The sequence below is a fragment of the Bacidia gigantensis genome (genome assembly GCF_019456465.1).
Source record: "Bacidia gigantensis strain McMullin 20006 chromosome Unknown contig_74, whole genome shotgun sequence".
In the NCBI taxonomy this organism is placed as follows: Eukaryota; Fungi; Ascomycota; class Lecanoromycetes; order Lecanorales; family Ramalinaceae; genus Bacidia; species Bacidia gigantensis.
Window position 1 is genome coordinate 362,186 of NW_025408613.1, and position 27,999 is coordinate 390,184.

Consider the following 27,999-nt stretch of genomic DNA (forward strand, 5'->3'; position numbering starts at 1 on the left):
CCACCTTCTCTCTACCTACAGCTTCCCCTCGGACTTCAACCTCTCCACAAAGCCCCTCGGCGCCTCGCTCCCTACCATCAACTCCAACCCCCTATCCGCCTTCTCCCTCGCGTTCACATAAGCTCTCCTCCCCACACACCGTCTCAACCACTCCAAAATCCCCTCATAACCCCCCAGACTAAACCCATAAAACACTCTCATAGTAGTAAAACTAAAGACCGTCATAACATCCGCCGCCGTAAACTCCTCCCCCGCTAACCATTCACTCCCCCTCAGCCTCCCATCCACAAACCCCAGCAACTTCTCAAACCTCTCCCTCGCCCTCGTAGTCGCCGGACTCTTACTCTCCGGATCCATACGCGACAGCTGCAATTGCATCAATATCGCAGGTTGGAGAGTACAGTTGGCGAAATGGAACCAGTAGAGGTAAGCCGCGTAATTCTTGTGCCCCGGTTTAAGCGCCAACCGGCCCCCGCCGTAGATGTTGATGATGTATTCGACGCAAGCGGAGGATTCTGCGAGGGTGAGGTCGCCGTCTTGGAGGATGGGCGCGGAACCCAGGGGATGCAGGGTTTTGATTGATTCGGGGGAGAAGATGGGGGCGCGTTGGTGGAGCACGAGGGTGTAGGGGATATTGAGTTCTTCGCAGAGCCAGGGGAGGCGCTCGGATTGGGAGGTTTGGAGGTGGTGGATTGTTAGGGCCATTTTGCGTGTGGGGAAGGGAGATGATGTAAGGGAGGTAGTGTGGTCAGGTTGAAAGGATGTAACTGCAAGCTTTGTGGAAGGAGAGGATAGGATGTGTTAAGCGGGTGTGCTCTTGGCCTACCTTTTATGTCATTCTGATGTTGCAAGCTATTCTCTCCAGAAGGGGTTTGTGACGTGGTGGTCAGCAAAACAGTGGAGCGTGCATACTAGGGTACGCTTAGGCGTTCCAAGCTACATCCACGTGCAGGACAGCAACGCGGTGGAATCGGGAGCGACGGGATGACCAAGTGACTCACGATCCTAGGGAGGTTGCATTGTTGTAGGAGTTTACGAAAGTCCGGCCGCATGTGTATTTCGCCTTAGCCAGATTGATCTCTGCCATGGGTGCCGATGCTCTTAGGGGCGGGACCAGCTACTCATACAATCCTGCCATGTCGCTGTCACTCCGTAGGAACCGAGATCTTCCGTATCAGGACCCTCATTCAATGATAGTCAAAAAGGCATGCATATTTCGGGTATAAGAGATATCTGATCTGATGACAAGTGACGCCCCAGGCCTTAGTCCTCCTGAACTCCGCATATCCACATTTTCCGTGTGCAAGCGTTTCGGTCGTCATACCAGCCATCACCAACCCTTGAACGCCGTTCCTTCGCCAAATCCAACCCTTCACCCAGCGGCATCCAGCCCCTTGTTTCTGATTCACCCATCAGAAGAAGTTCTTACTCCAGGGTCGACTCCTGCGACCCCCACTCTTCTCCCCACGCCCCTGTCCTGTAGCAGCTCTCTGCGGCTCCTGCGGCGTTGCTGCTGCTGTTCCCTTCTCCGCATCTTTCGTAGTACTTTCCTGCCTATTCTGGAATCCCAGATCATGCACCGACTGGCCAGGCCCCCATGTTGAAATGTTAGGCTGAGTACCAGGCCCTGTGGACCACTTCGACATCCTCTTTCTGTGATAGCGGCGGTGGAGGAAGAAACCTATTACTGCAATCGCGATGAGGCCGAGGAAGATGACGATGAGCATGACGACCCAGCGCCAATGGGTGGAAAACCTGTAGACATTCATTCAGCGTTCTGAGCTCCACGATCCCACGCCATGGAGGAGCATACCAAGATCCGTTGTTATCCGCGCTTGCGGCATGGTGTGAGCTTGACGATTGGGAAGTCGGGGTTTGGGTTGGTCCAGTCTTGGTAGTCGTCGTTTGTTGTTGGTTGCCAGTGTTGCTCTGGGCATACTGGCTTCCACCTGGTAGAGGGGCACCGCCCTTCCCTACTTGCTTCATCAGTAATTGACACCCTACCACCATCCTCGTGCAGTCGTACCACAGTAGTTCTTGTACCAATTTTGGATTGTCTGCATATCCCCTGCATCGCATGTGTTACATAGCTGGACCGGTTGATCTTGATAAAGCTGGGTCAAGAGGGCAGATTGACAGAAGCATGACTGATAGGTCTGCTGGTTGGCTTGAGGTGCTCCTCCTGCTGGCACACAACCCGTCTGACCTTGTTGTAGGACTGTGCATTGCGCAGCACATTGCGGAAGATTGGTAGGAAGGAGCTGTTGGGAGGAAGCGAAGGAGGTGAGGACAGCAAGGAAGGTCGAAAGTAGAAGGCGCCGCATCGTCACGCGTCGAAAGATGAAGGTAGAATTGAAGAGTGGAAGATGACTTCAAGTCATTCGAATGGAATTGATGACGCGTGAGAGTTGTTTGCGCATTGCAAGAATGAGAAGAAGGTGAAAGCGACGTGGAAGGAATGGAGTCGAGACACGAGCAGTGTGGAGGTCTGACCGAGCAGCCCCTCGCAGCAACTGCAGCAGCGTGAAACTCAATCGGCGGGAGAGCCGGCGCTACCAACACTACAGCCGGGGCTAGTCTGCTTTTGACTTAGGCTTCCCCTCTAATCGATAAGGTCTTCAGGCTCTCGGTTGCCTCGTCTAAACCTCCCTCATTTGTCTAGGCAGTCGCTTTTATGCTGTCTTGCTTTGGCCATTACGTCGATCAGACTTGAGACTGGTGACAACATGTCTAAGCATTGTTCAGTCAAGCCAAATCTGCACATAGATGACTCGTTCATCCAGGAACACTCAACCAACGCTCTGATATCTGACCTATTGACCATTGTAGGTCTCTGATTTTTGGGTCTCAAGCATTCTTCACACATTTGACAGGGGCGGGAGATCTGCTTTTCAAGCAAGATAATACTGTATCATCCTGGGTTTTGTAGCTTTCCTCCGCTTTGCAATCTACCGAGCGACTTAGATTCCAAAGGCAGGAAACTCACTATGCATCGAACAATCGCTCACTGCGTCCCTGAAGATGCCAAGGAGCTCGCCCTAGCTCATCACACAATCTTCTCCAGAGGCCCTGTTTACCACACTATCTACGCGGGTGTTGACCAAGCAATAGTCATAAAGACGTACGAAAAGCGCGTTTCCAATCTGATCACAGAACAAACTTCTTTAGATCCAGATCGTGAGGTTCATTTCCTAAAGATCGTAGGTGATGGCAGTGACGAGATAATGGCCTACATCATCTGGATCTATATGCCGCATGGATACGATCATGCTAAGGATCCACAAGAGAGTACTGCAGACTTTCCAGCAGACAGTAATATGCCTGTGGTGGAGGATTTCAAGCAGATGCTTAGGGTAGTGAGGGGTGATGATGAAGGGAGGAAGGGCCCGCATTTCTGTAATTCCCCTGTCTCGCCACGAAGTCTTCCCCACGGAGCCTGTAGTACTTTTGGAGCCAAAAGATTTGGTACTGACTAAATCTAGTACTTGCACTGCTAGGAACGCATCCAAAGCATGAGCGGAAGGGCGCGGCTACAATGCTCGTCAAATGGATCTTTGAGCGAGCAGACAAGGAGCAATTGCCCTGCTATGTGGATTCTAGCCGGACCGGCCATGCACTGTATGAGAGACTAGGATTTCGAGACTTCGGCAAAGCGTGCGTTGACTTGGATAAATTTGAGGGTGGCAATGGTGCAGGCTTACAAACATGGTATGCAATGAAGAGGGAACCTCAGAAAGAGTTATGACACTATCTATTCATGACCATTGATTGCCTATGTTTGGTGCTATTGATTGAAAATCGAAGCACGTTGTCGTCATTCTTCTCGATATCAAAATGCCACAATCAAACAAGAATGGTGCTTGACTTCTGCAAAAAACAACTGGAATGACGGCCACAGTTTTAGTCTCTTCCCCTGGCACGCTTGGACCTTCTTCAGAAAGGCATTTCGGCTATGATCCACGACATGGTACTCCTAAACATCAATCGCCGCAAAAGAAAAGCTTGAGAGGCTGGACTTGGGTGCACGCAATCATTTCCTTCATTATCCTCGAATTTTTTGGGTGTTCATCTTCCTGAAGCGCATGTTTCATCCTTGAATCGACTTTCCTAGCTATTGAGCCTCATCCTTTTCTTGTCTTATCGAATTTGATAGCAGGTGAAATGTCTGTATCGAGGAAGGCTCCGAAGATTGTCTAGAAACTTTGGCAACATCTGTTTCAACTTCATTCAAATGCGACATCGAATCCTCTATCCACTTTTGAGCCCCTAGACTAGTCCCCTCGCGTAATTGAAGGCAGGCCAGCGGGCACTCAAACCTCGTCTCAGCTGAAGCATTGATATGGAGGTGAAAGAAATGGGCCATCACAGCGACATGATTTAAGCAAAAGCCTCCTCCGCTGCGGACTTTAGTTCCAAGAGAGCGGGGTCTGCCATTTGATGGGAGATGGGCGTATGTTGACTGTTCAGGCATCATGAGTCTCACAGTCAGTTGCTGGACAGGCCAGAGGGAGGAGATATGTTCCTTCAGCGTCCCAAAGGCTTCCCAAAATGATTGAAAGGCATCAGGATGGTCAGTCTCCGGAGGGTAGGCACGAATGATTAGATGTCCTACAACACTCGTCACTGATGGATCTTGCCTGATTCCGGAGTATGTCTGAGAGAACTTCTTCCAGCCGACTCTACATGGGAAAACATCGTAGAAGGTTGTCTTTCGACCTCTCAAATATTTCACAGCTTCTGTGTGGATTTCGTGATTGGCGGGCGGCAATCCAGGCTGTGCGGTCATTTTGAAACAAGAAAAGTAGATTCGTTGCTGAACCTCTACAGAGAAGGCTAGGAATCCATTTGCTGGACTACCCATGTTTTGAAGTTGAGACGTGGTGTTGCAGTGTTTAAGGAGCTGGTGCCTGGAAGTTGAAATGTTGTGGTCCTCGCTTGACTTGCTGCTCAACTTTCTACTGATGCTGAGTTCAAATCAAGGTCACGTTTAAGGGTGAGGCTCTAGAGGTCGGCACTACCTTCAATAGCCACTGGATTCAACCAAATTTCGCGTCAAGATCTGGAGTTTTTGATCTGATAGACTTATGATGATTTTGTAATCATTGTTCTTAGGTTAAGGAGTCATGATTACATACAGGAGGAGACTCCTTATATACTCCTAGATTCCTTTACACAGTACTTTGAGAAAGTATCACGTTTGCAATGTGTCACTCATTCATGTGACACTCAACATGATCATGAAGGAGTTTCAATGTGGATGGAAGATTTTTTTGGCTACGCATGGTTTTATATACCCACCACCACGCTGTGTGTAGGGTCTCATCAGACACAGCACTGAGGAACAAAGGGTATCACCTCTATCACAGTTGCGTGAAACCGAACAAAGACTCATCCGCAAAGTGAACGTAGACTAACACAGAGGGTTTGACTCCACACAACGCATGCCGGTGTGAAATTGCCCGCGACAAATTGTTTGTATGTATTTGAACGATCAAAAACCTCAGAGAAGCTGGATCGCACACGCGCAGATGAGACGGCTAGATCAGAAGCATGAGCAAAGCTTACTCTTCCTTTCATGTCGATTTCATTGACATTCGAAAATTCAGGTACTTTTTGCTATGGGGCTCCAGCAATTGCACGTGTAGTTTTCTGTGTCACACCAATCAATCAAAAGGACCAAAGAAAGTAAGACAGCGCTCTTTAATCTCAACAACTTATATGGTTCACTATTAGATCAATCATGTGCTCCAAGGACGATCAAAAGATCATTATTAACCCAAAATATACTTTCTCAAAGTAAGAACAGGTCGTCTCTACCGAAAAAAAGTATCATTGTCTGTGACCAACCTTGAATTGCAACATGTAGTCATTTAAAAGTATCAATAGCAAAAGTCTAGACTGAAATGATTCACAGCCTAGTTGTAGATAACAGGAAGTTATCTGCTCTTTCTTGCTTTCTTGATTCCCCTTTATGTATTCATGGATCAAGGCAGAGACCGCCTGATATTTCCGACAATGTGGATGGAAATAGTCACTCTCATGCCGCAGTCTAGAACATCTTAAGATGTCAGCGTCCGTCTATCAGCATGAAGAAAATGCCCCTTGTGCAGAGCGTTCTGTCCCTTTCTGCAACTATCCTTACTCGACGCCGTATGGGGCTAGTGTCACTATATTTAAGGACTAGTCCCTCCATCAAGATTAACGTCCAATCTCCTATCCTTGAAAATTAGTGGCAATCTCCCTGGATACTTGGCCAAGAACAGCATTATATGCACGCTTCTCGTTACACAGGTGGATGATTTCTGGTGTTTGTACGGCGATCAAAGATCCTTACACCGACGCAAGCAATCCTACAACGCCACTTTCGTTATGAATCGCGCAGTGAGATTTAACTCTCATTCTAAGTGCGGAGAAAGTGACCTGTGTCCATCGGAACCTTGCCGACTCATTTCGATTGTTCTACAAAGAGAGTGTAGAGAGCCTAATAATAGAAATATATCTCCAAACCCATCGTCCAGGAAAGTGATACCCAAGAATGAGTGGGATCGCTAGAAAATGATCTTTGGAGTCTATGGCAATTTGTGTCCTGTATCAAGATCTAAGTCTGTCTAAGGTATCCTTGCTGTTTCATCAGGGTATTATCTTCGTACAGAAGGTGCCGCGTAGACCCGAAATTTACCAGAAAGCCATAACAGCCTGGGCCTGATCGCTCCATCAATGTCTGAGAATCTAACGGTGGCACTTCCTCACCCCCTTTCAGAGAACATGATATGTTCTTTGTTAGATGAATCATCACAAAGGCACGCTGGGCTAAGCTCGGGGGTTTGACTATTCTATCTAGTACGTCGACGCAGCCCGAAAGCTGCAACAAAAGTATGTACTCAGTGTACACGTTGTTGTTGTTGTCTTAACAAGTCTTTGTTGTCTAGAGTACTGGTGTCATCTGCTCCTAAAAGACAATGACTTTCTGTTTTGCTGTCCGTGCTAATGTTTTGAAGAATGCCGATGCTGTGCTTCCACAGAGAGTATAGATATGGGGTTGTTGCCCTTTTGTACCTCATCATCATTATCATCATTATAATCATCATTACCATAGCTTAGTATAACATCCCACTCAACTGAACACCACTTCGCCGTCGTTTATCAACCTTTAGATACTTGAAACTGATGGCACAGTTAGTACTATATCAACATCAACAACCAGGTGCACCTGCGTTCCCATATCAATACCCACCTACACACCTCAACGAGCTGAATAGCGCTTTGCAAAACCTCCGTATTGGCAGACAGGCCCCCACTCCCTTTACAGTACAGTCGCCGAACGCAAATTGCACGATTGTCGGTGTTCATGGAGCTTGGAAATTGCAGGCAACAAGGGACCTTATTCCGGGCAATTGTATTCTGCAAGAGAGATGCCTCTTCTCCGTCCGGGGCCAGATCAACATAACAAAGATACAGGCTGCCATACCTGATCCAGCGGCTCTTGTGACTTTCAATCAATTGGCCCGCCCTAACCCGCAAAAAAATGCAGACCGTGACCGATTTGAGGCCAATTGTATGCCAATGGACAGAGATAGGAAGGGAATTTTCCCAGAAGCTGCGCGTATGAATCATTCATGTGTACCAAATGCTCACTACTCTTGGAACGCACAGATCAATCTGATGACAGTCTTTGCCACGAGGAACATCGCTGCGAATGAGGAAATCACTGTGAACTATCTAACGCAAGATCTCCTGGCTGGTAATTTCGATTCGTACGCTACTCGTGGTACCAAGCTGCTCACCACTTGGAATTTCTACTGTCGTTGTCCTGTGTGTCAACACGGCGCGCTTACAGATCCCTTGTACCAGGGACTTCGTGCATCTTGGAATGCTTTGTTTGTGGCTCGCTATGCAACGACGTGTCTACCAAGGATCCACTGGGCCCCGAGACCACTGAACCAAGCATTCGCATACGCCACGGACACCGAAACCTCGCCTCAACATCTGCTGGACATAAACAATATCTTACTTCAATACGACAATCTCGCGATCCCGTATCCGATGGCTGCACTCATGTTGACTGAAGCGTCCGTCTGGTACCAGGTGCAGAGCCAACGACCAGCTCCAGCCTATGTAAATCAACAAGCCCATCGTGCAGCCTGTTTGACGAACAGCAGAAATTGTGAGAGAAGGTCTCTTTGTCTGGTAGTGGCGGCGACTGGACCTGACTCACTCGACACACAAGTTACAATCAGACGCATCTTGAGCATTTGAGAATTCGAGTGGAAGATCATGGGACTTGAGCATTACCCCCTCTCTCAAAACTTATAGTGTATCTGCGAGGTCTCTGAGGATCAGATCTGTTGGGCTGGAGTTGATAAACATAGATCAGGCGTTACATAGACTTATGCAATCAATTGAAGCATTCATCATCAGCAGAACTGTCCAAAGGGTTTCTTCCAGTAACACAGACCCTTTTCAAAGCCCTCACAAGAATTGCTGTTCACACCAGACACGTCTCTCAGTCATTTATCCTCCTCCCCGTCCAAGATCAATCCCCACCAAGATCTTCAGGGCCAACCTCGTTCCACATCCGCACCAACTAAGAGAACGATTCAATTAGCACCCATTACCATGTGCAAGCCGGTTCTCTCATACTCCACTCACCTCGAACATAGCCCTAGCGACCGCCCTCTAGCTCCCAAGCTGAAGAATCTACCACCTCGCAACAGATCACCAGTAGAGCCCGAAATCTTAAACTTCCTCAAACCCTCAGCCCATTTATAGATGCTCCTTACTTCCTCCCTCCCACCGCAATGCGGGTTCATCTTCCCTGATACCACCAGCTACTGACATATCTCGCTCCTACACCATCCACCTATTTGTACGAAACCCACCCTCGACAAATTGGCCCAGATCCTCATATACCTTTCAACAGCCTCCTCATCTTTCCAAAACATGATGCGCAGGTCCAACGTGCTCGACGCTTAGTAAAATGAGCAGGCAGTGCGAGGCCTATGTGGGACAAGAGACAACGAGGGGGCGAAATCCTGACTGCTCACGGCATAGATGGATAGATAGAAACGGAGTTTATTGGAGATTGGAAGGAAAGATCTGCTATGCCATCAGAAAAGATTGCCCTCATTATATCCCGTAGAGCCACACTGCATCCACCACCTTTTTTTCGACGGGCAAAAACCAACGTGCCAACATTTGCAATATCCAGAAAATCAACATCCACAAATCAATCTAGCACACCTCCTTCACCAGAGACAACCCCTTCACGCAGCAGCTGCTGCAGCATCAAGCGCCTCCTTGGCTCTCGCCACATTCACCATCCCCGTCGTGGGCGTAACGCCCTGTCGTTCCGCAGGCAAGTTCTCCCTCAGAGCTGCAGCGACATCATTACCAACAGGCCTGAACATCATCTTCGATTGGCTTTTCTTATACTTCTTCACACTTTCTAGGTATTGGTCGAAGAGGTACGAGCTATCCAATGGGCCGCCTCTGGCTTCAGGATGGAACTGGGTGCCGAAGATGGGGCGGGACTTGTGGATGATGCCTTCGTTGGAGGAGTCGTTCAGGTTGATGAAAAGCTCTTTCCAATCATGAGGGAGAGTGGAAGCGTCGACGGCGTATCCGTGGTTCTGGGATGTGATATGGCAGCGTCCAGTGCTGAGGTCTAGGGCAGGGATGTTATGTGCCCTGTTGCCCCATTTCAATTTGGTAGTTTTTGCGCCAGCTGCTAAGGCGAGTAGCTGATGACCTACATAGGCAAAGTCAGCTAGCGGAAATGAAACCATTGTAGATGCTTACCCAGACAAATGCCCATAATAGGGACCTGGGATTTGGCCATGAGTTGTCGAAGGTTCCATACCGTATCTTGACAATGTGTAGGGTCACCTGGACCGTTGGAAATGAAGATTCCATCGAAATGGTGAGCCACCTTGTGGATGGGGTAATCGAAAGGAAAACAGGTCGCAGATGCTCCTCTAGATACGAGGGATCGCAAGATGTTTTCCTTCACTCCGCAGTCAATCACCGCGACATGGAAGTCACCATTTCCGTTTGCGGAGACATGGAAAGGTGATTTGGTAGATACGCGTCGCACAAGATTGATCTGTTCTGGATCCGTGAAGTCTTCGTCCTGCGCTTCATCGTATTCGTCACCAACAGTGATGCGGGCTAAGGAAGATCCTTGCTCGCGAAGATAAGTGACTACGGCCCTAGTGTCAACACCTGAGATGGCGGGAACTCCTTCTCTTGCACACCACTGGCTCAGACTTTCCACGGCATTCCAATGGGAGTAATGCTGTGCGTAGTCAGAAACAACGACGCCAGAGGCTTGCATATTAGGCGACTCGAAATGTTGCAGTAAGCCATGATCATCCCGAGTATTCCTGGGTACACCATAGTTGCCAATCAATGGCTGGGTAAAGACAAGGATTTGACCACGGTAGGAAGGGTCGGTGAGGGATTCTGGGTATCCGACGAGAGATGTCGTAAACACTGCTTCCCCAGAAATGCTAGTCTTTGCGCCAAATGACTTTCCTGAGAAAACGGGTCCACCCTGCGACTTGTCAGTCCCAGCTCAGAGAAAAAGTGGAGAGCGTGCGTACTTTGATTGTGAAATTGGCCGAGTCAAGCGAGACGGGTGTTCGTCGCACATTCTTCTGAGGCACATCTCGTGGGGTGTTGTGTTGCACGGTTGCAAAGCCACGAGCCTGGAATTTTAAAGCGGTTGGCCTAGTGGCCGTCTTGATCATGAGGCTCGTCGAGGTTTTGGGTAATTGGAGGAACATTTTCGAGAAAATGGCGTTGAAGTTGGTATAAAGTGGATATCGTGGTAGTTTGTTTTCAGCTCACAGAGGCTTTCCACAAGTGGTCTGCGTTATGCTTGGTTATTACTCTGTCGCTTGAGGTAGCTTCTAGGCTGAACATACCTGAGATATAGTCCTGTTGGAAGGGACATTAGCATGGTACAGATGCATGTGGCCAAGGTTGTGACAAGCATACCTGCGACGTAAATACAGATGGCGTACAACGCATAGGCGCGGTAGTGCTTTCAGCACTGGGCTGGGTGTAAAGGTTCCAGTGTGGTGGTACGCGAAGGGTGTGGCGTCCGAGGGCTTGTATCAGATCATCTACGATTGGTGGAAGTGTTTTGGCGAAGGTGAGGATGTAAATATGCCCTGTAGCAAGAACAATAGCAGAGCAATGGTGGGAGGTGGTGGGTTGTGTGAAAATTCTGTAGGCGGTGTGAAGTATGACGGCCACTTCGCTCCGCGGCAGTCGTAGGGCTGAAGGCGAAGATAACGCAAATTACCTCATCCGCTATTGGACAAGTCTCTTGCTAGTCGACCTTTTTGCTCAATTGTAGTCTATTCTTCAAGAAGACTCTGTGATCGGTATGAAACCCTTCTATTCTAATACGCTGTGTTCATCATCCGACGCAACATTGTCTCGTCATATCCATGCATGATAGACCATACAAATGTTAAGAGGAAGATCCGCTCCAGACCTAGCATCAGAGGTCGAAGGCCAGGAAGGACGGCGTGGGGTATTAAACATTGCTTCTCGTCTGCACTGAATCCCTTGACATATTCTTTTTAAAGTCAGTCGCTCTTGGAGTTGGGTTGAAATGCTGATTGCGTTAAATTGAATAAGAATAGAATAGAATTTCAAGGCCTCTAACCTTCCAATGACGCTATGCTGAAGAGTTCAAGATGCTTCTACATTAGAATACAAATTCTTTTCAATCAATCTGATGTTTGCCATCGCTGGCTCACCTAACAACTGCTCCTTCGAGCCTGATCTGTATGGTTTCTGCCGCATGGCGGTGGTAGCAGCATTCTCTTGCCACAATACTTAGTTCTTGCAATCCTGTGGGCACACGATGGATGGTGCACCCGGATCCGCCCAATGCGCAAAGTTCTTGCATGCGCAGACATCTACATGTCCCCCAACCAGTCCATCAGGACCCACCTCTGGCATCTGGACAGTGTATGGTTTTGCATTCTCCGTTTCCACTGTGCATAGAGCCGTAAGTGGGGTCTGAATGCCTTCAATCTTCGTCACAGCTGGCCAGATAATAAGAGCGCAACTCCAAGGACCATCCGGGCAATTTTTGGAGATTCCCTGAGTGGTCCCTGTCTCGGTGGTGGTGGAGACAGAGGCGGAGATTCCGGCCGAGCCGGCAATTTTCTCGAAGTCAAGACCTAGGTCAAATCCGACCTCAACGGTCACAGCAACTGAGTAGGATTGTTGAGTTGCCATGTTGCAGGCTAGCCTTTGTCAGAAGATATTCTGCATGGAAAGACAGAGATGGCTTACTCCCTCCTGTACCAACACATGACCAATCACCAACCACTGGATCACCTTGCCAGTTCTTTGCGGTGTTTGTGACATCGTATTGCTTCACTGGGTTCCCCGGTGAGTAGCAATTGCCCATGCCACCTCCGAAGGGAACGGCATTGGCTTTGCTCCATAGCAGACCTAGCGCAAAGGCTAAGGATGCCATGCTTGACGTGGCATACATGTTCGACGAGGATGGTTTAGGGAGGGTGATCAATTGAAGGAAATGAGCTTTGGCAATTTGGACGCTGGTTAACTTCAATAGATCTTGAATGTTCGTTCTTTGAGGATTCAAAGGCTTGCTGATAGAGAGGATTGTACGGAAAGGGGGGATGCTTTGTATATACGAAAGCGAAGGGAAGATACCATGCTCCAGGCGCCCAATGCCATGTTGGTTCTGAAAAATTCAGCCAGAATTCCGCTTTCTAACGTGCTCTCAGGCCAGCATCACATGCGGGAAAAGGGGGCGGCGCCGACATTACAGTGCTGGTCGCCTAGACTTGTGGAGGCTCAGATACTTGAACATAGAAACAACGGTCAAGCGCTAGGAGAAACATTAGGCGTTCACCTATCACAAATGGTGCCTGGCGCGTTGTGATAAAACACAGTCTACTAAGTGCTCAAGCCTCGATAAGCACTATCAGAAAATTCAAGCTTTCAGATACCATCTGAAAGGAATAGGGCTCTACAGGAACGATTTGCCTTTGATTGGATCGCATAACGATCTAGGCGCTGCACCGCAGCTTTAGTGCGCTCTTTAGTCATCCTCAGAATAGTCTTTTTGGGCGATGTAGCGTAAGGCGACCAGAGACTAATGCAGATGAGATTGTAGTGGCTCGCCTTATGGGGCTGAGTTCTCTGAATCGATGTTTCAATATCAACGTGGCAGCCGACCGAATGATCTATTAGCTCCTCTTTCAGGCCTTTTGATGCAGCATTTTGAAGGTGATAGTCGATGATTGCAAGCTAAGGCTGAGACCAAGCTCACGGGAACAGCAGCAAGACTCTTCCCAATCAAGTCGTTTTTGCGACGAAAATGATGTCGATGATCTAGCTTGGGCCGTCTTACAGCCTCGAGATCGCCTGATATCAGGAACACTAGCATCGCAATCGCTCGAAGTGGCGCTCGACTAGAGTTTCACGACATGAACGCGAGATTACCATGTGGTATTGTTTCAGTCAGACGCCTGGCCATGATGGTCATTGGATGTTGCAGCTGAAATTGTTTCTGAATGATTGACATGGGTTTCTCTGGCTTACTGCTAGCATAACATCATTCATAATTGAAAAAGCCCAAGCGGGTGTGAGCGTAACGTTGTGTTGAACTCTGGCAACTTTGCCATATGTTGGGTTTATTGCATTATCAACTGGAGTAGACCAGCGAAGGGATCGATTCTCCTATGAGAGGGTCTCCATGCAACGCAGATGAGGGTTGACAATCTTCCAACTTCATGCGAGAATTTTGAACGATGCAGCTGTGCGGTAGATCGCAAGAAGTGGAGGACGGATTCCCTTCCATAGTCCAGCATGTTGACGTAGATCTGACGCTGATCAAGTCCCTTGAGCCCTTGCTGTCTGAAGATCTGGAGATTCTATCGGCATTCAGGGGCTCGGTGTAATACCTGTAAGAAAAGATATGGTAATCTCCATGCGCTAGTCCTCTTCAGGAATACAGATGAGTAATCGCTCACTGTGGAAGCTGTTTAATGACCAGCATGGACCTTTTCCATCCTTTCGTTTTCATATTTCTTCTCCAGCGATATAACGTGTCCACATACTAGATATCTGCTTCGATATCTCCAAAATGCAGTCAGAACAGGATACGTCAAAGTCCCAGAGGCAGATCTATAACCCACCGGATATTCATCCTCCAGTACCAACATACAGCCATATAGCGATTACTCCGATCTCTGATACCGCAAGACTGATCACATTCGCCGGCCAGGTCGGAATAGATCCCCAAGGCAATGTCGCACCAGATTACGCCAGCCAGTTTGAGCTTGCTCTAGAAAATTTGAGTAAATGTCTCGCATTTGCCAACTGCAAGAAGGAAGAGATTGTCCATGTGCGACTGTTCATCGTTGGCAAGCCAGGGGTCAAGGCGGATGAAGAAGCCAGGAAGTCATTGTTGGGAAAGTTCTGGGAGGGTATGCAGCCACCGCCAGATACTCTACTTTACGTTGCCGCATTGGCATTGCCAGAGCTTCTGTTCGAGATTGAGGCCACCGTAGTGGGCAAGCTTTGAATGTGGGATTTCCAAGGGGGTTCGCTAAAGTTGCGATGCTATGATCTTTATGAAGACACATGGAGACATGCAGACCCATCTTTCATCACAGATGCTACAGAGTATATGATGAACCAGTTTGAGAGTGAGAAACCCATGAGGTGTAAGTGGGCTATGGCAGCGAGCCATTGGGGGCCATGTCAGAATGTCCAGTGCGGTATCCGCCCAGAGACAGCCCTATTTCCAATTCTGGTAGAAAGTATGACTTTTCGGTGCTTTGGAGATTAGGAAATCGCACGCTTGTGAAGTCGCAAACCTACACTTGCTACGCATCCTCCGTATTTGCGAAGTTTCCATTCTAAATTCGAGCGTACCTGCAAGCTGCCTGAGTTGGCGGACTCGTCCATATAATTTGTATGGCAGGATCAGCCGAACTTGGCACTGGCGCGCCCGGATTAAATTTTAATTTCGTGACTTCATCCCTTCATCATTCTGCAACTGCATCTCTAGAAAAGAGACTCCTGACCAGCTACTAGAGGTGTAAGGATAGTGGAAAGCTCATATACCAATGGGCGAAGGCAGCAATGTCGTTGCTAGAGCATTGCCCACAATGCGCTCCATTTTGAGAGAATGGTACCTGCTAAAGAATTGGAGCAAGATCAGTCCATGTCGGCTTTGTTCTCCCGCTGATGAGAGATTAAGGACGTCAAAAATGGTTGAGTACCCTCATATGATTTCTACGTCTGCCTCAAGTCTGTTAAAAACCTTTCGTAAAAGATTTCTTCTTTTTCAGCTCAGGATCGAACCCTGGCAAAAATGCCAAGACTTTTTGAGAGGAAAAGGGCAAAAGAGAAAGCGAGCCTCATCGGGAAAGCGATCAATGACTCCCCCTCCAACGCTACTGAGTTCTCTTATGAAAGAATCTACTGCTATTGCACGCTATATACGTTTGAAAACCTACGGGTGCAGCCAACGGGAGATCGAGTGCTACTCGCCACCAGAATTTTTCTCCTTCTGTCACCACAGCCCTTTTGATGTCTGTCTCATAACATTAGAAGCGCAATTGGTTCTCTACGGTATCAAAATCGTGACATTGCTTATCCATTTGCCCCTCGACATTCTCTCGCCTTAATTTATCCGTCTTTGCTATCTATTTTCCGAGCACTTAATGGCGCAATCTTTGAATTCAAACGCGTCTGCGGTCTTCCCACCTCCCTCCAGCGCCTTGCCCTGTCGTACTTTACCAGGTGCTCAACAAAATGGAACCCTCCCCTCCAATATCACAACTCTGCCGAGCCGCCCTCCGACTAAAAACCGTCGGGAAAAAGCGCGTCGTCGCATGAGAAAGGCCTTCCACGAGCCTATCCAAAGTATACTCGTCCTTGAGATGGCTATCACACACGTCATGACTAAGCTTAACAGTCCCAAATTTAGCCCAGCCTACTGCAAAGGACGTCAATACATTGGCGAAATAATTACAACAGACAATCAAAGCATCACGCGTCAAGAAGTTGCTCGATCGCAAGTCTTACGAAGTTTTGCGAGAAGCCGTCTTTCTCTTGCAGGGAAGGACCAATGAGGCTCCTCTCCTATCTCAACAGACAAAATGGGCCTTCATTGGGATTCTAGAGATGGAGGTTTTGGCGTGGTCGATAAGAAAGCAGAAGGAAATACGCACTAGACGCCAATCACTCGTTGCGCAAGAAATCGAGTCCGTTAAAGCTGCTGTAGACCGACTCTGCTGGACGCTTGACATCATTCCCACGGGTAATTACGAAATTTCGTACGGTCCAAACTTCAACCCTCAACAGGACGGTGATTTTGGTATACACCATACTATAGAGGCGGATTTTCCAGGGTCAAATAGCGATGATGACGAGAGTATGCAAGAGTGTAACAATGATGACGACTAGGGTGGCAGCGCTTGGTAATGAAGGATATTTAAGTTTTCCTCCACTGCACAGACACAGATCGTGGATCTCGCATCCCTAAGAGAAGTTCGACATCGCTATCTTCAACAGCAGCCATCACCTTAGCCAACATTTGTGCTGTGCTGCACCCATTCATGGGAACAGGATCAACTCGATGATCGCGGAAAAGTCTTGCTAGAACAGCGACTGCCTCAACTTGCGCGAATTTCTTGCCTGGACATTTCTTCATGCCTTCTGACCATGCGATAAAAGTGCCTTTTTCGGGCTCAAGTAGCTCTTCATTTAATATACTTGGCGTGTCACCTTGCGTTTGTGAAGATGGCGGAGAGGAGCGAATCCACCGCTCTGGTTGCCAAGATAGCGAGTCTGCACCCCAGTATTTGGGGTGAGTATGCAATGTTTGCAGAGCGGGGACTACGAGTGTATTTGTTGGAATGTGCAAACTTTTGCCATTGACCTTGAGAGTTTGTACGGTGCTCGTATACTTGATGATACCAGGAAGAGGATTGTAGAGACGAAGAGTTTCGAGCTGTCATAGTGAGAGATGAATATTGTCATGTGAGAGGCTACTTACCAAGATAGCGCGACAGCGCTTCAACTTTTCGAATGAATCTTCGTACTTCCATGTGGCTGATTGACCGTCTTTCAGGTAGAATTTTACCTCTTCGCCGATCCAGTCTTGGATGTCTGGACGAGCAACGAGGAGCATTAGAGCATAATTCATCGAGATGGCAGTTGTATCATGCCCAGCAAAGTTGAAGACGAAGATATTGCCGAGGATTTCGTCGATTGTTAGAGGTTTCATCTGACTTGATTTCCCCTGAGAATCCTCCGAGGATGCCCGCACGAGGTTACTAACGAGCGTTCCAGAGCCTGCGTGCCCGAGGGCCTCTAATCTTCTTTCCTCCGTAATCTGGGAGAGCATGTAATTCTTGAATTCTTTGATAGCCACACCCACACGTCGTAGACGCTGTGGAAGGCATGGGAGTTGGAAGAAGCGAGGAGAAAGGACTACAATCGTTAAGACATTCGCAAGAATAATCGACAATGAGTCTCTATAGGTCATTGCCTGGTCGACAATGGCTGCTTCCTTTTTGCTTCGCCAAGCGTACGACTTCTGGAAGCCTGTATAGGCCAAGACGTCTAAAGCGAGTGTCCTGATGTCGTCAGAGGTAGACGTAAAGCCACTGGCATCATGTGAGAGCCATGACTGTAGCATGTCGCCGGCCTGTCGAAGAGACTCTGCCCAGACTAGGGGACTCTTTTGCTCATTGAATGCAGGAGCAGTGAGTCGTCGTTGTCGCTGCCAGTCGGGTCCTTCTGCCTAGGGTGGAATCGTTAGATCTATCCGATGTTGTTTATTGAATGAATCGCTTACGGTGGAAACACTTCGCCCAAACACATCCAACATTTCTGCACGTTATCAGTCATGTCCCTGAACATTCCACAGACTCTCACCCGTCATCCACACCGGCCTGTCAAAATCGCGACTTCGAGTCAGGATCTCGTCAGCAGCTTGGGCTTCGCCAACCAGTACCCAGTTTTTGGCGGGTGTGACAAGCACGAAAGCGTCCCCCAACCTCTGATGGGTGCGATATCGGTCATGGAATTCCCATCCCAGACGAGAATGGCGCAACAGGGGTATCGACGCCCATGGAATCTTTCTAAAGATAGTGGGAAAGCCAGTCTGCAAGGCTATCCAGATCTGATTATCTGGGCTGATCAAAGCTACGAAACAAGGAACACCAATTTTCGTAGCTTGGCGGTAGTTGGTCAGTAGGTTATACATGCAGTAGATCAGCCATGATGATGGAAGAACGAGGAGTGCTACAGATATCTGCATTCTGACAAAAAGTTTCACCTTTAGCCGGGCTGTTCGTTAGTCAAATCGCAGATCAGAGTTTTTAACGATTGTTTTTATGGACACCAGAATGGAGGAAGTCACCGCCTGAACTTTCGCGACATGTTGTTGATGTAGTTTAGCGGAAGGACCGCCTGTGACAGGTGTGATCAGCCATAGCATAAGCACTAAGGTAATGGATGCCACGTCTCTCGCGTGCTAGTAATGTTGCATATTTAGGTCTTGGCAATGTTTTACAAGCTCGATATCTCGTCGAGATTGAACAAGATAAAGAAATCTTCGCGGTAAAATCCATTTGGAATCATGAATCAAATCTTCTATAGTAAATAGTATCGAACAATGCGTTGTTGATCTACGATAGTATCTTTAGATTTGGAATATGCAATTATCTTGGCATGAGCCAAGCATTTCATAATTTGTGCAAAAGCTTGGCGCGCAAAAAGCTCCCTTGCTTAGACATGCCGAAGGCATGGTCGAACGCACCTACGCATAGTACACCTACAGGATATGAAGTGTGCAGTGATGCCCTGCCCTGGACCCAGAATGCTGTATATGACGGTGTCCGATCAAGGGTAAACAGTCTCATGGGAGGAATCGCCGATTTAACGTCAATGGAATATAATTGACCTTGAAGCATGGCACTGATTTGCACTTCGATTCATTGCCCCATTTGTTCGTCCTAATATGTCAGCGGTGGTGTGAGCAAGAGGGATCTAATCATTGATGGCTGATCGATCCACTTGAAGTAACAATAGTGGGAGCCAATAAGCCTACGATCAAATTCTACTACGGTTTCCACAGTGAGCAAGTAAGCACTCCCGTCAATAATTGGATGTTGTCCTTTCCAAGTAGTCTGCCACTGTATAATTGTGTCTCCGATACAAGGCAGGAGAGGTCCGTGGGTGCCTTCCGCTACACTATATGCAGACTAGAACGCCAGGGTGGCTTACGTCGATCGTCATCCACCTTCTTTTTAGGGTGTCCACCCTTGCTTTCTGCGCAAAGCCTGGTTTCCGTTCGATAAAGATCTCACCGGGACTGTCCACTTTCACTTGCGGACTCCAACGAGTTCAGCTTGTAATACTGGCGCTGGATTGATTTGCATCGACACGTCGAACGGCCTGTACATTTCAGTCGCGCAGCTTGCCTGCAGTTGAATGGTCTGTTGTGGTCGGGCTTAAAGAGCAAAATTTGCATCTCCATTGGAATCAAGTGGAGTGGCCTCATCAGATTTCAGCGCTATGCCATTCGAGCATGACGTCCTACGATCATGAGGCCGTCGGGTCACCGGGGAGCATCACAGATGATCTTGTTGAGAGAGAGGGATTCACGCTGCTCGCCTCTGGGGGCCCAAAGCCTCTTTTTGATATTGTATTTGTCCATGGACTACAGGGTCATCCTGAACTGACTTGGACACACATCGAATATGTGCAACAAGCAGATCAAAGTGACTCGAATAACAAGGATATCCAACGCACATTTCTCAGCAAAGCTTTGCACCTCTTTAGGCAGGATGAGAAGGCGACTCAACAACAAAGCCGAACCTTTTGGCCGAGAGACATGCTACCGGAACATTTCCCCTCAGCCCGAATTTTGACATACGGCTATGCATCCCGAGTCAGCTACTTCTTCGGCAACGACAGGCCCAGTCATGAAAACTTGACTGAGAACGGAAGAACATTCTTGAACGGCCTTGCTGCTCATCGTTCTCATGCAGTCGGGCGTCCTTTGATGCTAATAACACATTCTCTTGGCGGGTTGATCATCAAATCGGTAAGTGACACAAGTGATCTGATCTGCCCGCTGATTTTGCAAGGCTCTTCGTTTATCGGCAGAACATGACGATACAGACAAAGATCTTCGTGATATATATGATTCAACCTTTGCTGCGATATTCTTTGGGACGCCTCATAGAGGGAGCGACTGGGCGGGGTTGGGTCAATTTCTCGAAAAGGCTGTGTCTGCTTTGGGGTTTTCTTCTGATGATTACAATCTAAAGGCGCTACAAGCCAATTCTGAAATACTTCTGATTCTCCGGGAATCATTTGCTAAAATGCTCGATTAGGAGGCTTTTTACATAACGTCTTTTCAAGAGACTCGGAGCTTCCGATCTATCAAAGGTCTCGACTCCAAGGTAGGACAGTATCGCAAGTCTTTGGCTGAAATCGCTGAAACTTGTAGATTGTGGAAAACGACTCTTCAGGTCTTGATCACAAGCACGAACGAAAGCAGGGAATCAATGCCAATCACATTGAAATGTGCAAATTTGCTAAGACCGGTCGTAGCCATATAGAGTACAGAGACAAGGTGCGTCGGGAAATACAGCGACATTCTGAGCGCATGTCGAAGGAATCAAAGACGCAACAAGAAAGTCAGTCCACCCATCAAGTATAACTTTTAGGAGCGTCGGCGAAAACTTTTTGCTCAATCTTAGTTCCTCGTCACCTATTGATGGCTATATCCCAGATTGCATGAAAGCGCTCAAAGACTGCGCCGTCACGAACATACGGGAAGAACAGGTAGAACCTGCACATGGTCAAACATTATATTGGTTATTGAGAGCCGGGACAGGTCCAGATTCTCCACGACTTTTTGAGTGGCTCAGCAACCAATGGGGGGTCTTCTGGATCCAAGGGAGACCGGGATCTGGGAAATCAACTGCAATGAAGTTCCTTTTACACCACCCCCAGACGGTAAAGAGTCTCAACCTTAAAACCGGACCCCTTAAATGGAGACTGGCCGGAGTGTTTTTCACTGATAGACTTAGCGAAGTAGAGCGGTCATGGAAGGGCTTACTTGCATCCTTGCTAGATCAGCTTGTGACCCAGGTGACTGAGCTGCAGGAACTCATAGTACCGTTTAGTCTAAGGAAAAGAGGTAAGACTCCGGAGACTTCAACCTTCGAACAGTCACCTCACGAATGGAGTATTCTGTCGCTACAACAAGCACTTCTGTTCTGCAAAAATCAACAAATCGTCGAATTCAAAATGTGCTATTTCGTTGATGCGCTCGATGAAAATGACGAAAGCAAACATTCTCGCAGGAACGTAAGTAATTTTTTAATGCAGCTTGCAAGTGATCCATCCGATGCTGGGTATGGGATTTTCAAAATTTGCACAGCAAGTAGGCCTGAGAATGATCTGTCCGAGCTTCTTTCCTCATACAATGGCTTCAAAATGCAAGAGTGGACCAGGCCAGACATTGAGGCTTATGTAGGCGATAAGCTGGGCGAGCATCCTCCCATGAGGGCCCTAGTTCAGTCTCAACATATAACGATAAGTGAAAGAGCAAGAACTCTCATGGCAAGTATTGTGCATAAAGCTGAAGGGGTGTTTCTCTGGGTACGATTGATCGTTGAGGATCTACGTGATTCTCTTACCAATGGACTCGCTTTGGGTATTGATGATCTCGAAGAAAGGCTTGGACAAACGCCTCAGGAACTGCGTGAACTCTACGTGCTGATTTTGAGGAGAATACCACCTGACTCAACGCTCGATGCTTACGTCATATTTGAATGTGTCCTTCGGGCCCGACAGCCGATAAGCTTGTTAGACCTATGGCTCATACTGGAGACTCGTAAAAAGAGTTGTTCACAAGATCTTCACGGAGTCTCTGACGATCAGGTCAGTTCTATTCTTCGTAGTAAATCGGCCCTCGAAAGGCGTATCAAGACCTGCTCAGGAGGGCTTCTCGAGGTTAGAATACAATCAATCTCGCTTAACAGATATACTGTACAAGTCTTGCATCAAACCGTTCGAGAGTACCTGATCGAATCCTCGATCCTTACCTTCCTTCTCTACCATGTGAAGGGTAAGCCAGTATCTGCGCAAGACAAAGCGGATTTCATTTTCTTACGTACTCATCTCTACTGGCTTCGGACACCAAAGACTCGACGGGAGGAGCTCTGCTTCGGTGCCCCTGTGTACGGGGACGATAATCTACTGTGGCACGCCAGCGGTGCCGATCAGCTCAAATTTGAGCCGTACATCGGGATCTTAGATCAAATCGATAGGATCATGTGCTCGGAAAATAACGCCTCGTGGCCTGCGCTATACTTCATGTCAATCGAAGACCCTGAAATTACAAATCTCAATCTCTTCACGCACGCAATTTCAGTGGGTATGTACTATTATGTGGAGCAAAAGCTTCAGGAGAACCCAGGTCTAATATCTCGTCTTGTCGGGAAGCCCTTACTCCACTTCGCTGTTGATCTCGCATACTCGGATAGTTGGTTGAAGTCTGATGAGAATGGTGCCCTGAATATTGTAATGCTCAAACTCTTGTTGCGTCATGGTGCGAATGTCGCAGACCGCTACGACTACGGGTATGGTGAAGTGACTTCGCTACAAGTATTATCGTCTATCTCGATGATGATCTCTGGCTCATGGAATGAGGCCCATTTGGAAGAGGCACTGTCAGTTCTCATGGAATATGATGCTGACCCTAACCAAACAATTACCGTAGGCGAGGAGCCGTCATCTTTTGTTCCCCTCATTTTTGCACTTCTAGTACGTCCCGGAGCAACAAAAAGGAAAGTGTCTATGATCAAGTGCTTGGTTGAACACGGCGCTGATCTTGAGGCACTGGATTACAGACACTGGACATTCGTTGATAGAGCCTTATTGGCGGATTTTCTTGCTACCACAGCCGACTGGATTTGGCTCTTCGAACGCGGTCTGAGAATACATTCTGCGGCAGTTTCGAGACTATACGGCCCTGATGCGGCTCATCACAGCCTTCGTGCAGAGATATGTCGAAAGCCTACGTACTACTCACCGGGTGCAAGACGCAAAGCCGCAAAGTTCAATCCACAGTGGACTTTCACTGAGAAATATCTGGGACTGCCCTCTGCAAAAAAATAAACTCAAACATATATGGAGGAGTCCATTCAAGTTATTCTCTTCGGAAGTCGAAGTTGCCGACGTAGAGTGAAGACTTCGAGATTTGCTTCAAGTTCGCAGGACGACACTAAGAAGACAGGAATCGTGCAGTGAAGTCGCCCTATCAGCTAGGATGATCAGATTTGAGAAACCCAACGAGTTCTGGACTAAATGTGCACTGATTTACGTTGGACACTGTTCGGTTGGAGAGGGTGTGATTGATTTGGCTATGGTTGTGTCAGACATGCGGTATCTTGGCCAGGTAGAAGTTGAGCTTAGACTTTTCTATGATTTCGACATCGTCGAGCAAAGGCACAAGCATGGGTTGCTCTTGCTACCGAAATCTCTCCCACATAGTCGGCATGATAAGAAACTTCAATCGCGTGTAGCGATGACAGTGGAGCAAAGATTTCAACAGTGCTTTCGGAGAGACATCGTATACTCGCCAACGGCGATCGAGGTGTTGCCTTCAGCCTTACTAGTGGCCTGGACTGATTACTAAGTGCAGTCATAATGGCCGGGCTGAATCTTACCACCCACCACGACCATAGTGGCATGATCATGTGCTGGAATAGAGTACGATGTGAGATTAGTCATGGCCTATCAGGCAAGCTGTTCACCGCAATGAGCCCAGGCTGTCGACCATTGATGGAACGGTAGCATCAATACAATTTCCCTGGTTTTCCGCAGAACCCATCTTTCAGTGCACGCTTCCATTATGGACGCTGCTATCATCATGACAGTCTAGCAGAAGTCCTATCAAGTATACATGCTCATCACTAGCGTCTGCATTATTCTTTGTCAAATTCATCTTTACCAATATAGCCCATTCATCAGTACAGACCGCCGTAGATTACGGCTGACTAGAGGTATTAGGGACACCTTCTTTACCCCTATTTCATGCATAATATGTCCTCTCATTCCCCCGCTGTTGCTGCAGGCGCAACATGTCCCCACATTAAGAGCTGGAGAGATCGTGCAATGCTGACCGGTAAATGCCTCGTACCCCGCACTGCGCTTATGCAAGACCTGCGTTGCCGCTAGAGTACCATTTGCCCATTACTCAAGATGACTTTCCTTAGACAACCGACCACAAAAAGCTTGACACCACCATACCTTAAGGTACCTTACTTAGTAAAGGTGTATGCAACATATTTGGGTTGGACGGCGGCACGAAGGACTAAGCTTTTGTGACGTCCTAGCTGGGCTAACAACGCATCAGTGCGATGAAGGGTTCGCTTTTGGCAACGAAAATGCAGTAGAAAATCCCGTCTGTGATAGCACCAATCCAATCGCGTCCACAACTTTTCGCTAGATATCCCACCATTCGGTCAATGGTATGAAATCTAGTGTACTACCACTCAATGGCCTTGACTCTGGCGCAGCCCATCGAATGGTGCGGGTCTCACCTGAGGAATCTCACGATGCTAAAATCTTACACCCGATGGCATGTTCGATCGCTTTGACCCAAGCGTCCAGAAGTCTTTGTTTTTTGTGAATCAAATGCTTCTTTAGTCCTATGACTGCATTGTAGATTACCATGTTCGGAAGGACCCCAACGATCGTGCATTCGCTTTTCTTTGCTATTGTCGAGCAGGATCTCTTCTTTGGATAGCCCCTGGCCTGCGCTTCTAGCTATGACATGGGGACTGAATATCCATGGCGGTGAGTGATTTTCAGCCTGCTGCAGGTGAGACGGTTATGCAGGTTTGTGGTCAGGAGAGCGTGCGGCTGAAATCTTGATGACTTAAGTGTCCCCCATATCGTGATGAAACCCCATCCCAAACAACTTTGGAAGGTTCAAAAGTCGACAAGATCACAAGTCGTCTGGTAGCCTTGACATATATAAAACTTCTTCCAGTCGAACAGGTCAACACAATATAGGCTCGTTCAAAGAACAGGCTTCTCAGAATAGCTCGAGATGCATTTTAAAGAAAACTTCTGGGCCTCGCTCACTTCCATCGTAGGCTTCTTTACCTTAGCACCCTTCAGAGAGCCAGGTATCCAAGAACAGACTCCCCTAGGGCTTGAGGGGCTTGAGAAACCTTTCGTTCAGAACCCCGACACTATTTTCGCTGATCAGCCTGGTCCTATCTTCAAGCCTCCCGGTGGTGCAGCTACCGGCGATGGCTCTGATTTCTTTTGCAATTACACTCAAATGATCAATTGGGGTGAATGCTCGACCTCGGATAATCGAACTTGCTGGCTTGTCAAGAATACCGGTGAGAGATTTGACATCAATACCGACTACGAAAAGAATGGACCGACAGGAGTTGAACGGTACTATGAGCTAGACATTACGGATGACACATCAATCAACTTGGATGGTGTGTTTTTCCGGGGTGCGAAGCTGTTCGATCGTAAATATCCTGGCCCGTGGATTCAAGCCTGCTGGGGCGACACCGTGACCGTCAAAATCAACAATTGGATGAAATTCAATGGCGGTAACGGCACCAGTATCCACTGGCATGGCATACGGCAACTAAATACAACACACATGGATGGCGTGAACGGCATCACTCAATGCCCAATTGCTCCTAGCGACAGTTTTACGTATAGCTGGAAGGTCCAACAGTATGGTACCTCGTGGTACCACAGCCACTATTCAGTACAATATGCAGACGGACTCCTGGGTCCACTTACACTCCACGGACCAGCTATCATGCCTTACGACGAGGCTGTAGATCCCCTTTTTATGACCGATTGGGGACATAACAGCGCATTCGAGTCCATCCAGACAGGAAATTTTGGAAACCCAAGCATCTTGCTAAACGGTAGAGGGAACGCAACTCGCTACAACAGTACCTTGACGCCTCTTGCGGTTACGTCCAACATACCGACACCTTTCACGATATACTTTGATCCGAAGCCCGTCAACAACAGGGCTAAGCGCTACTTATTGCGACTAATCAACACCTCCTTTGCCTCTTCATTTATCTTCTCCATTGACAACCATACGCTCAATCCGGTTGGTGCTGACTTTGTGCCAATTCATAATTACAGCACGAAATCTGTGATGGTCGCAATTGGGCAGCGCTATCATGTAGTCGTTCAAGCCGAAGTTGATCCTAACGGAAAACCAATAGGCGACGATAATTTCTGGATCCGGGCCAAACAAGCCGGTATACTGCTCAAAGTTTCGCTCTTAGATTTGACTGTACTAAGTGTATTCAATAGGATGTACCGATTTCAATCAAAATCAGCAAGACGGCGGAGACAGAGTTGGAATTCTGCGATACACCAAATCTACAACCGAGCCAACCTCAACGGCATGGAATGTGACCCTCAATTGTACGGATGAAGTTTATACGAATCTGGTACCTGTTGTTCCCTGGACGATTGGACCGCCAGCAAATGATCCTGTCAACAAGGTCGGCGAGAACCTAACTCTGCAATTTTCACCGACTTCATCCGATATCTTCCCACTTGCCAAGTTCTCGCTGGGAGGCGACACGTTTAACCCCATGTATGTCAATTACGGAGATCCAATATTCTTGAATTTGAATTATTCAGGGAAGTGGGACCCACTCTGGGTCGTGTTCCCAGAGAACCACTTTACTGACAAGGATTGGGTAAGTCGTCATTCATCCCCACACAGTCCCAACCCACTTCGTGAGGACTCTGAGCTAAGTTTACTACAGGTCTACTTCGTCATCAAAAGCCCAGGCGCGCATCCCGTACGCAAACCCCCCACCCCCTCGTCAAACCCAGCCCAACACTAACCAACCACCAGATCCACCTCCACGGCCACGACTTCGCCATCCTCGACATAAACGAAGGCACCCAAATCCCCGACCCCAAAAGATACAAGCTCAACAACCCCCACGCCGCGACGTCGTCATGCTCCCACAAAAAGGCGGCAATGTCGTCATCGCCTTCAAAACCGACAACCCGGGGACATGGATCATGCACTGCCACATCGCCTTCCACGCGTCGTTCGGACTTGCGATCCAGATCCTGGAGCGTCAGGATGTCGCGAAGACGATTTGGCCGAGCTATCAGAAGTCGGCGCCGCTGAGGGAGGCGCAAAGGGTGTGTGATGGGTGGAACAAGTGGTGGGGCGATTGTAGGGATTGGTGGCCTGGTGACGGGAAGAGTTGTGGGATTGGGGAGAAGGGGATGGCGCCTGATTCGGGGATTTGAGGAAATTTTCATGGGGTAGTGTTGAGATGGGCTCTTACGGCGTCTGTTGCGGGTGATGAGGTGCCACGAGCTCGATAATTCGTGTTTCTATCGAGGCCGTGAGAGCAAGGAAATTTTGATTGGCACCTCTTTCACCAGATATGGCGAATTCATGTTCGATAACGCTTCCAATCAATGAAGATTGTCACTTTTGATGTCTCAATGTTGCGTTCTTGCCATGTCTGAGCTGCTCTAGAAATCGCGGCCAAAGGTAGGTCAAATTCAGAGCCTTCGAGCACCCTCATCCGTGACTCTCAGGCTGCTCAAGCTGTCGACATCTTTCAAAGAGCCTTTATCGAAGCGTTCCAGTCTCTCACTGTGAATATGATTCTCGTGAGAGATAATCAATATCAGATGGCCTTGATAAATAACTTCCGTTGGAAGGCTGAGCTCTCCAGATCGCACAGGAGAGAGTAAATCTCATAGCCGACAACGCTGCAATATATCGAGTCATCCCGTTTTCAGGTCATCTCGAAACCCTCCTCCTTGAATTGGCCCTTCTTGTGCATATCCAGAGCTTCCCCGTCCATGATACCGTGGACGTAGGCTTCACCGATGAGCGTATGGTCGTAGTCAAGCATCAAG

The 27,999-nt window shown here is 48.1% G+C and overlaps 9 protein-coding genes across 9 annotated transcripts; 5 read left to right on the forward strand and 4 right to left on the reverse strand.

The window, feature by feature from the left end:
- Window positions 1-15: 15 nt before the first annotated feature.
- KY384_000510 (uncharacterized protein) lies at window positions 16-705 on the reverse strand (the record flags this gene model as incomplete). The annotated part of the gene is made up of 1 exon (XM_044809046.1): window positions 16-705. The coding sequence occupies one exon, from the start codon at window positions 703-705 to the stop codon at window positions 16-18; it is 690 nt and encodes a 229-aa protein (XP_044665033.1).
- A 2,282-nt stretch (window positions 706-2,987) lies between these two features.
- Window positions 2,988-3,745, forward strand: KY384_000511 (uncharacterized protein; the record flags this gene model as incomplete). Its single annotated transcript, XM_044809047.1, has 2 exons — window positions 2,988-3,396; window positions 3,483-3,745. The coding sequence occupies 2 exons, from the start codon at window positions 2,988-2,990 to the stop codon at window positions 3,743-3,745; spliced, it is 672 nt and encodes a 223-aa protein (XP_044665034.1).
- Window positions 3,746-9,263: 5,518 nt separating this feature from the next.
- Window positions 9,264-10,784, reverse strand: CPA1 (Multifunctional pyrimidine synthesis protein CAD; the record flags this gene model as incomplete). The annotated part of the gene is made up of 3 exons (XM_044809048.1): window positions 9,264-9,748; window positions 9,799-10,552; window positions 10,602-10,784. 3 exons carry the CDS (start codon window positions 10,782-10,784, stop codon window positions 9,264-9,266), a joined length of 1,422 nt encoding a protein of 473 aa, XP_044665035.1.
- Window positions 10,785-11,850: 1,066 nt separating this feature from the next.
- KY384_000513 (uncharacterized protein) lies at window positions 11,851-12,502 on the reverse strand (the record flags this gene model as incomplete). The annotated part of the gene is made up of 2 exons (XM_044809049.1): window positions 11,851-12,266; window positions 12,316-12,502. 2 exons carry the CDS (start codon window positions 12,500-12,502, stop codon window positions 11,851-11,853), a joined length of 603 nt encoding a protein of 200 aa, XP_044665036.1.
- A 1,638-nt stretch (window positions 12,503-14,140) lies between these two features.
- KY384_000514 (uncharacterized protein) lies at window positions 14,141-14,581 on the forward strand (the record flags this gene model as incomplete). Its single annotated transcript, XM_044809050.1, has 1 exon — window positions 14,141-14,581. One exon carries the CDS (start codon window positions 14,141-14,143, stop codon window positions 14,579-14,581), a length of 441 nt encoding a protein of 146 aa, XP_044665037.1.
- A 1,238-nt stretch (window positions 14,582-15,819) lies between these two features.
- KY384_000515 (uncharacterized protein) lies at window positions 15,820-16,473 on the forward strand (the record flags this gene model as incomplete). The annotated part of the gene is made up of 2 exons (XM_044809051.1): window positions 15,820-15,876; window positions 16,045-16,473. The coding sequence occupies 2 exons, from the start codon at window positions 15,820-15,822 to the stop codon at window positions 16,471-16,473; spliced, it is 486 nt and encodes a 161-aa protein (XP_044665038.1).
- A 28-nt stretch (window positions 16,474-16,501) lies between these two features.
- Window positions 16,502-18,296, reverse strand: KY384_000516 (uncharacterized protein; the record flags this gene model as incomplete). The annotated part of the gene is made up of 3 exons (XM_044809052.1): window positions 16,502-17,020; window positions 17,066-17,815; window positions 18,279-18,296. 3 exons carry the CDS (start codon window positions 18,294-18,296, stop codon window positions 16,502-16,504), a joined length of 1,287 nt encoding a protein of 428 aa, XP_044665039.1.
- Window positions 18,297-19,606: 1,310 nt separating this feature from the next.
- Window positions 19,607-23,214, forward strand: KY384_000517 (uncharacterized protein; the record flags this gene model as incomplete). The annotated part of the gene is made up of 4 exons (XM_044809053.1): window positions 19,607-20,125; window positions 20,418-20,486; window positions 20,534-20,723; window positions 20,819-23,214. 4 exons carry the CDS (start codon window positions 19,607-19,609, stop codon window positions 23,212-23,214), a joined length of 3,174 nt encoding a protein of 1,057 aa, XP_044665040.1.
- Window positions 23,215-25,153: 1,939 nt separating this feature from the next.
- KY384_000518 (uncharacterized protein) lies at window positions 25,154-27,272 on the forward strand (the record flags this gene model as incomplete). The annotated part of the gene is made up of 4 exons (XM_044809054.1): window positions 25,154-26,354; window positions 26,410-26,804; window positions 26,874-26,909; window positions 27,012-27,272. 4 exons carry the CDS (start codon window positions 25,154-25,156, stop codon window positions 27,270-27,272), a joined length of 1,893 nt encoding a protein of 630 aa, XP_044665041.1.
- Between the last annotated feature and the right edge of the window lie 727 nt (window positions 27,273-27,999).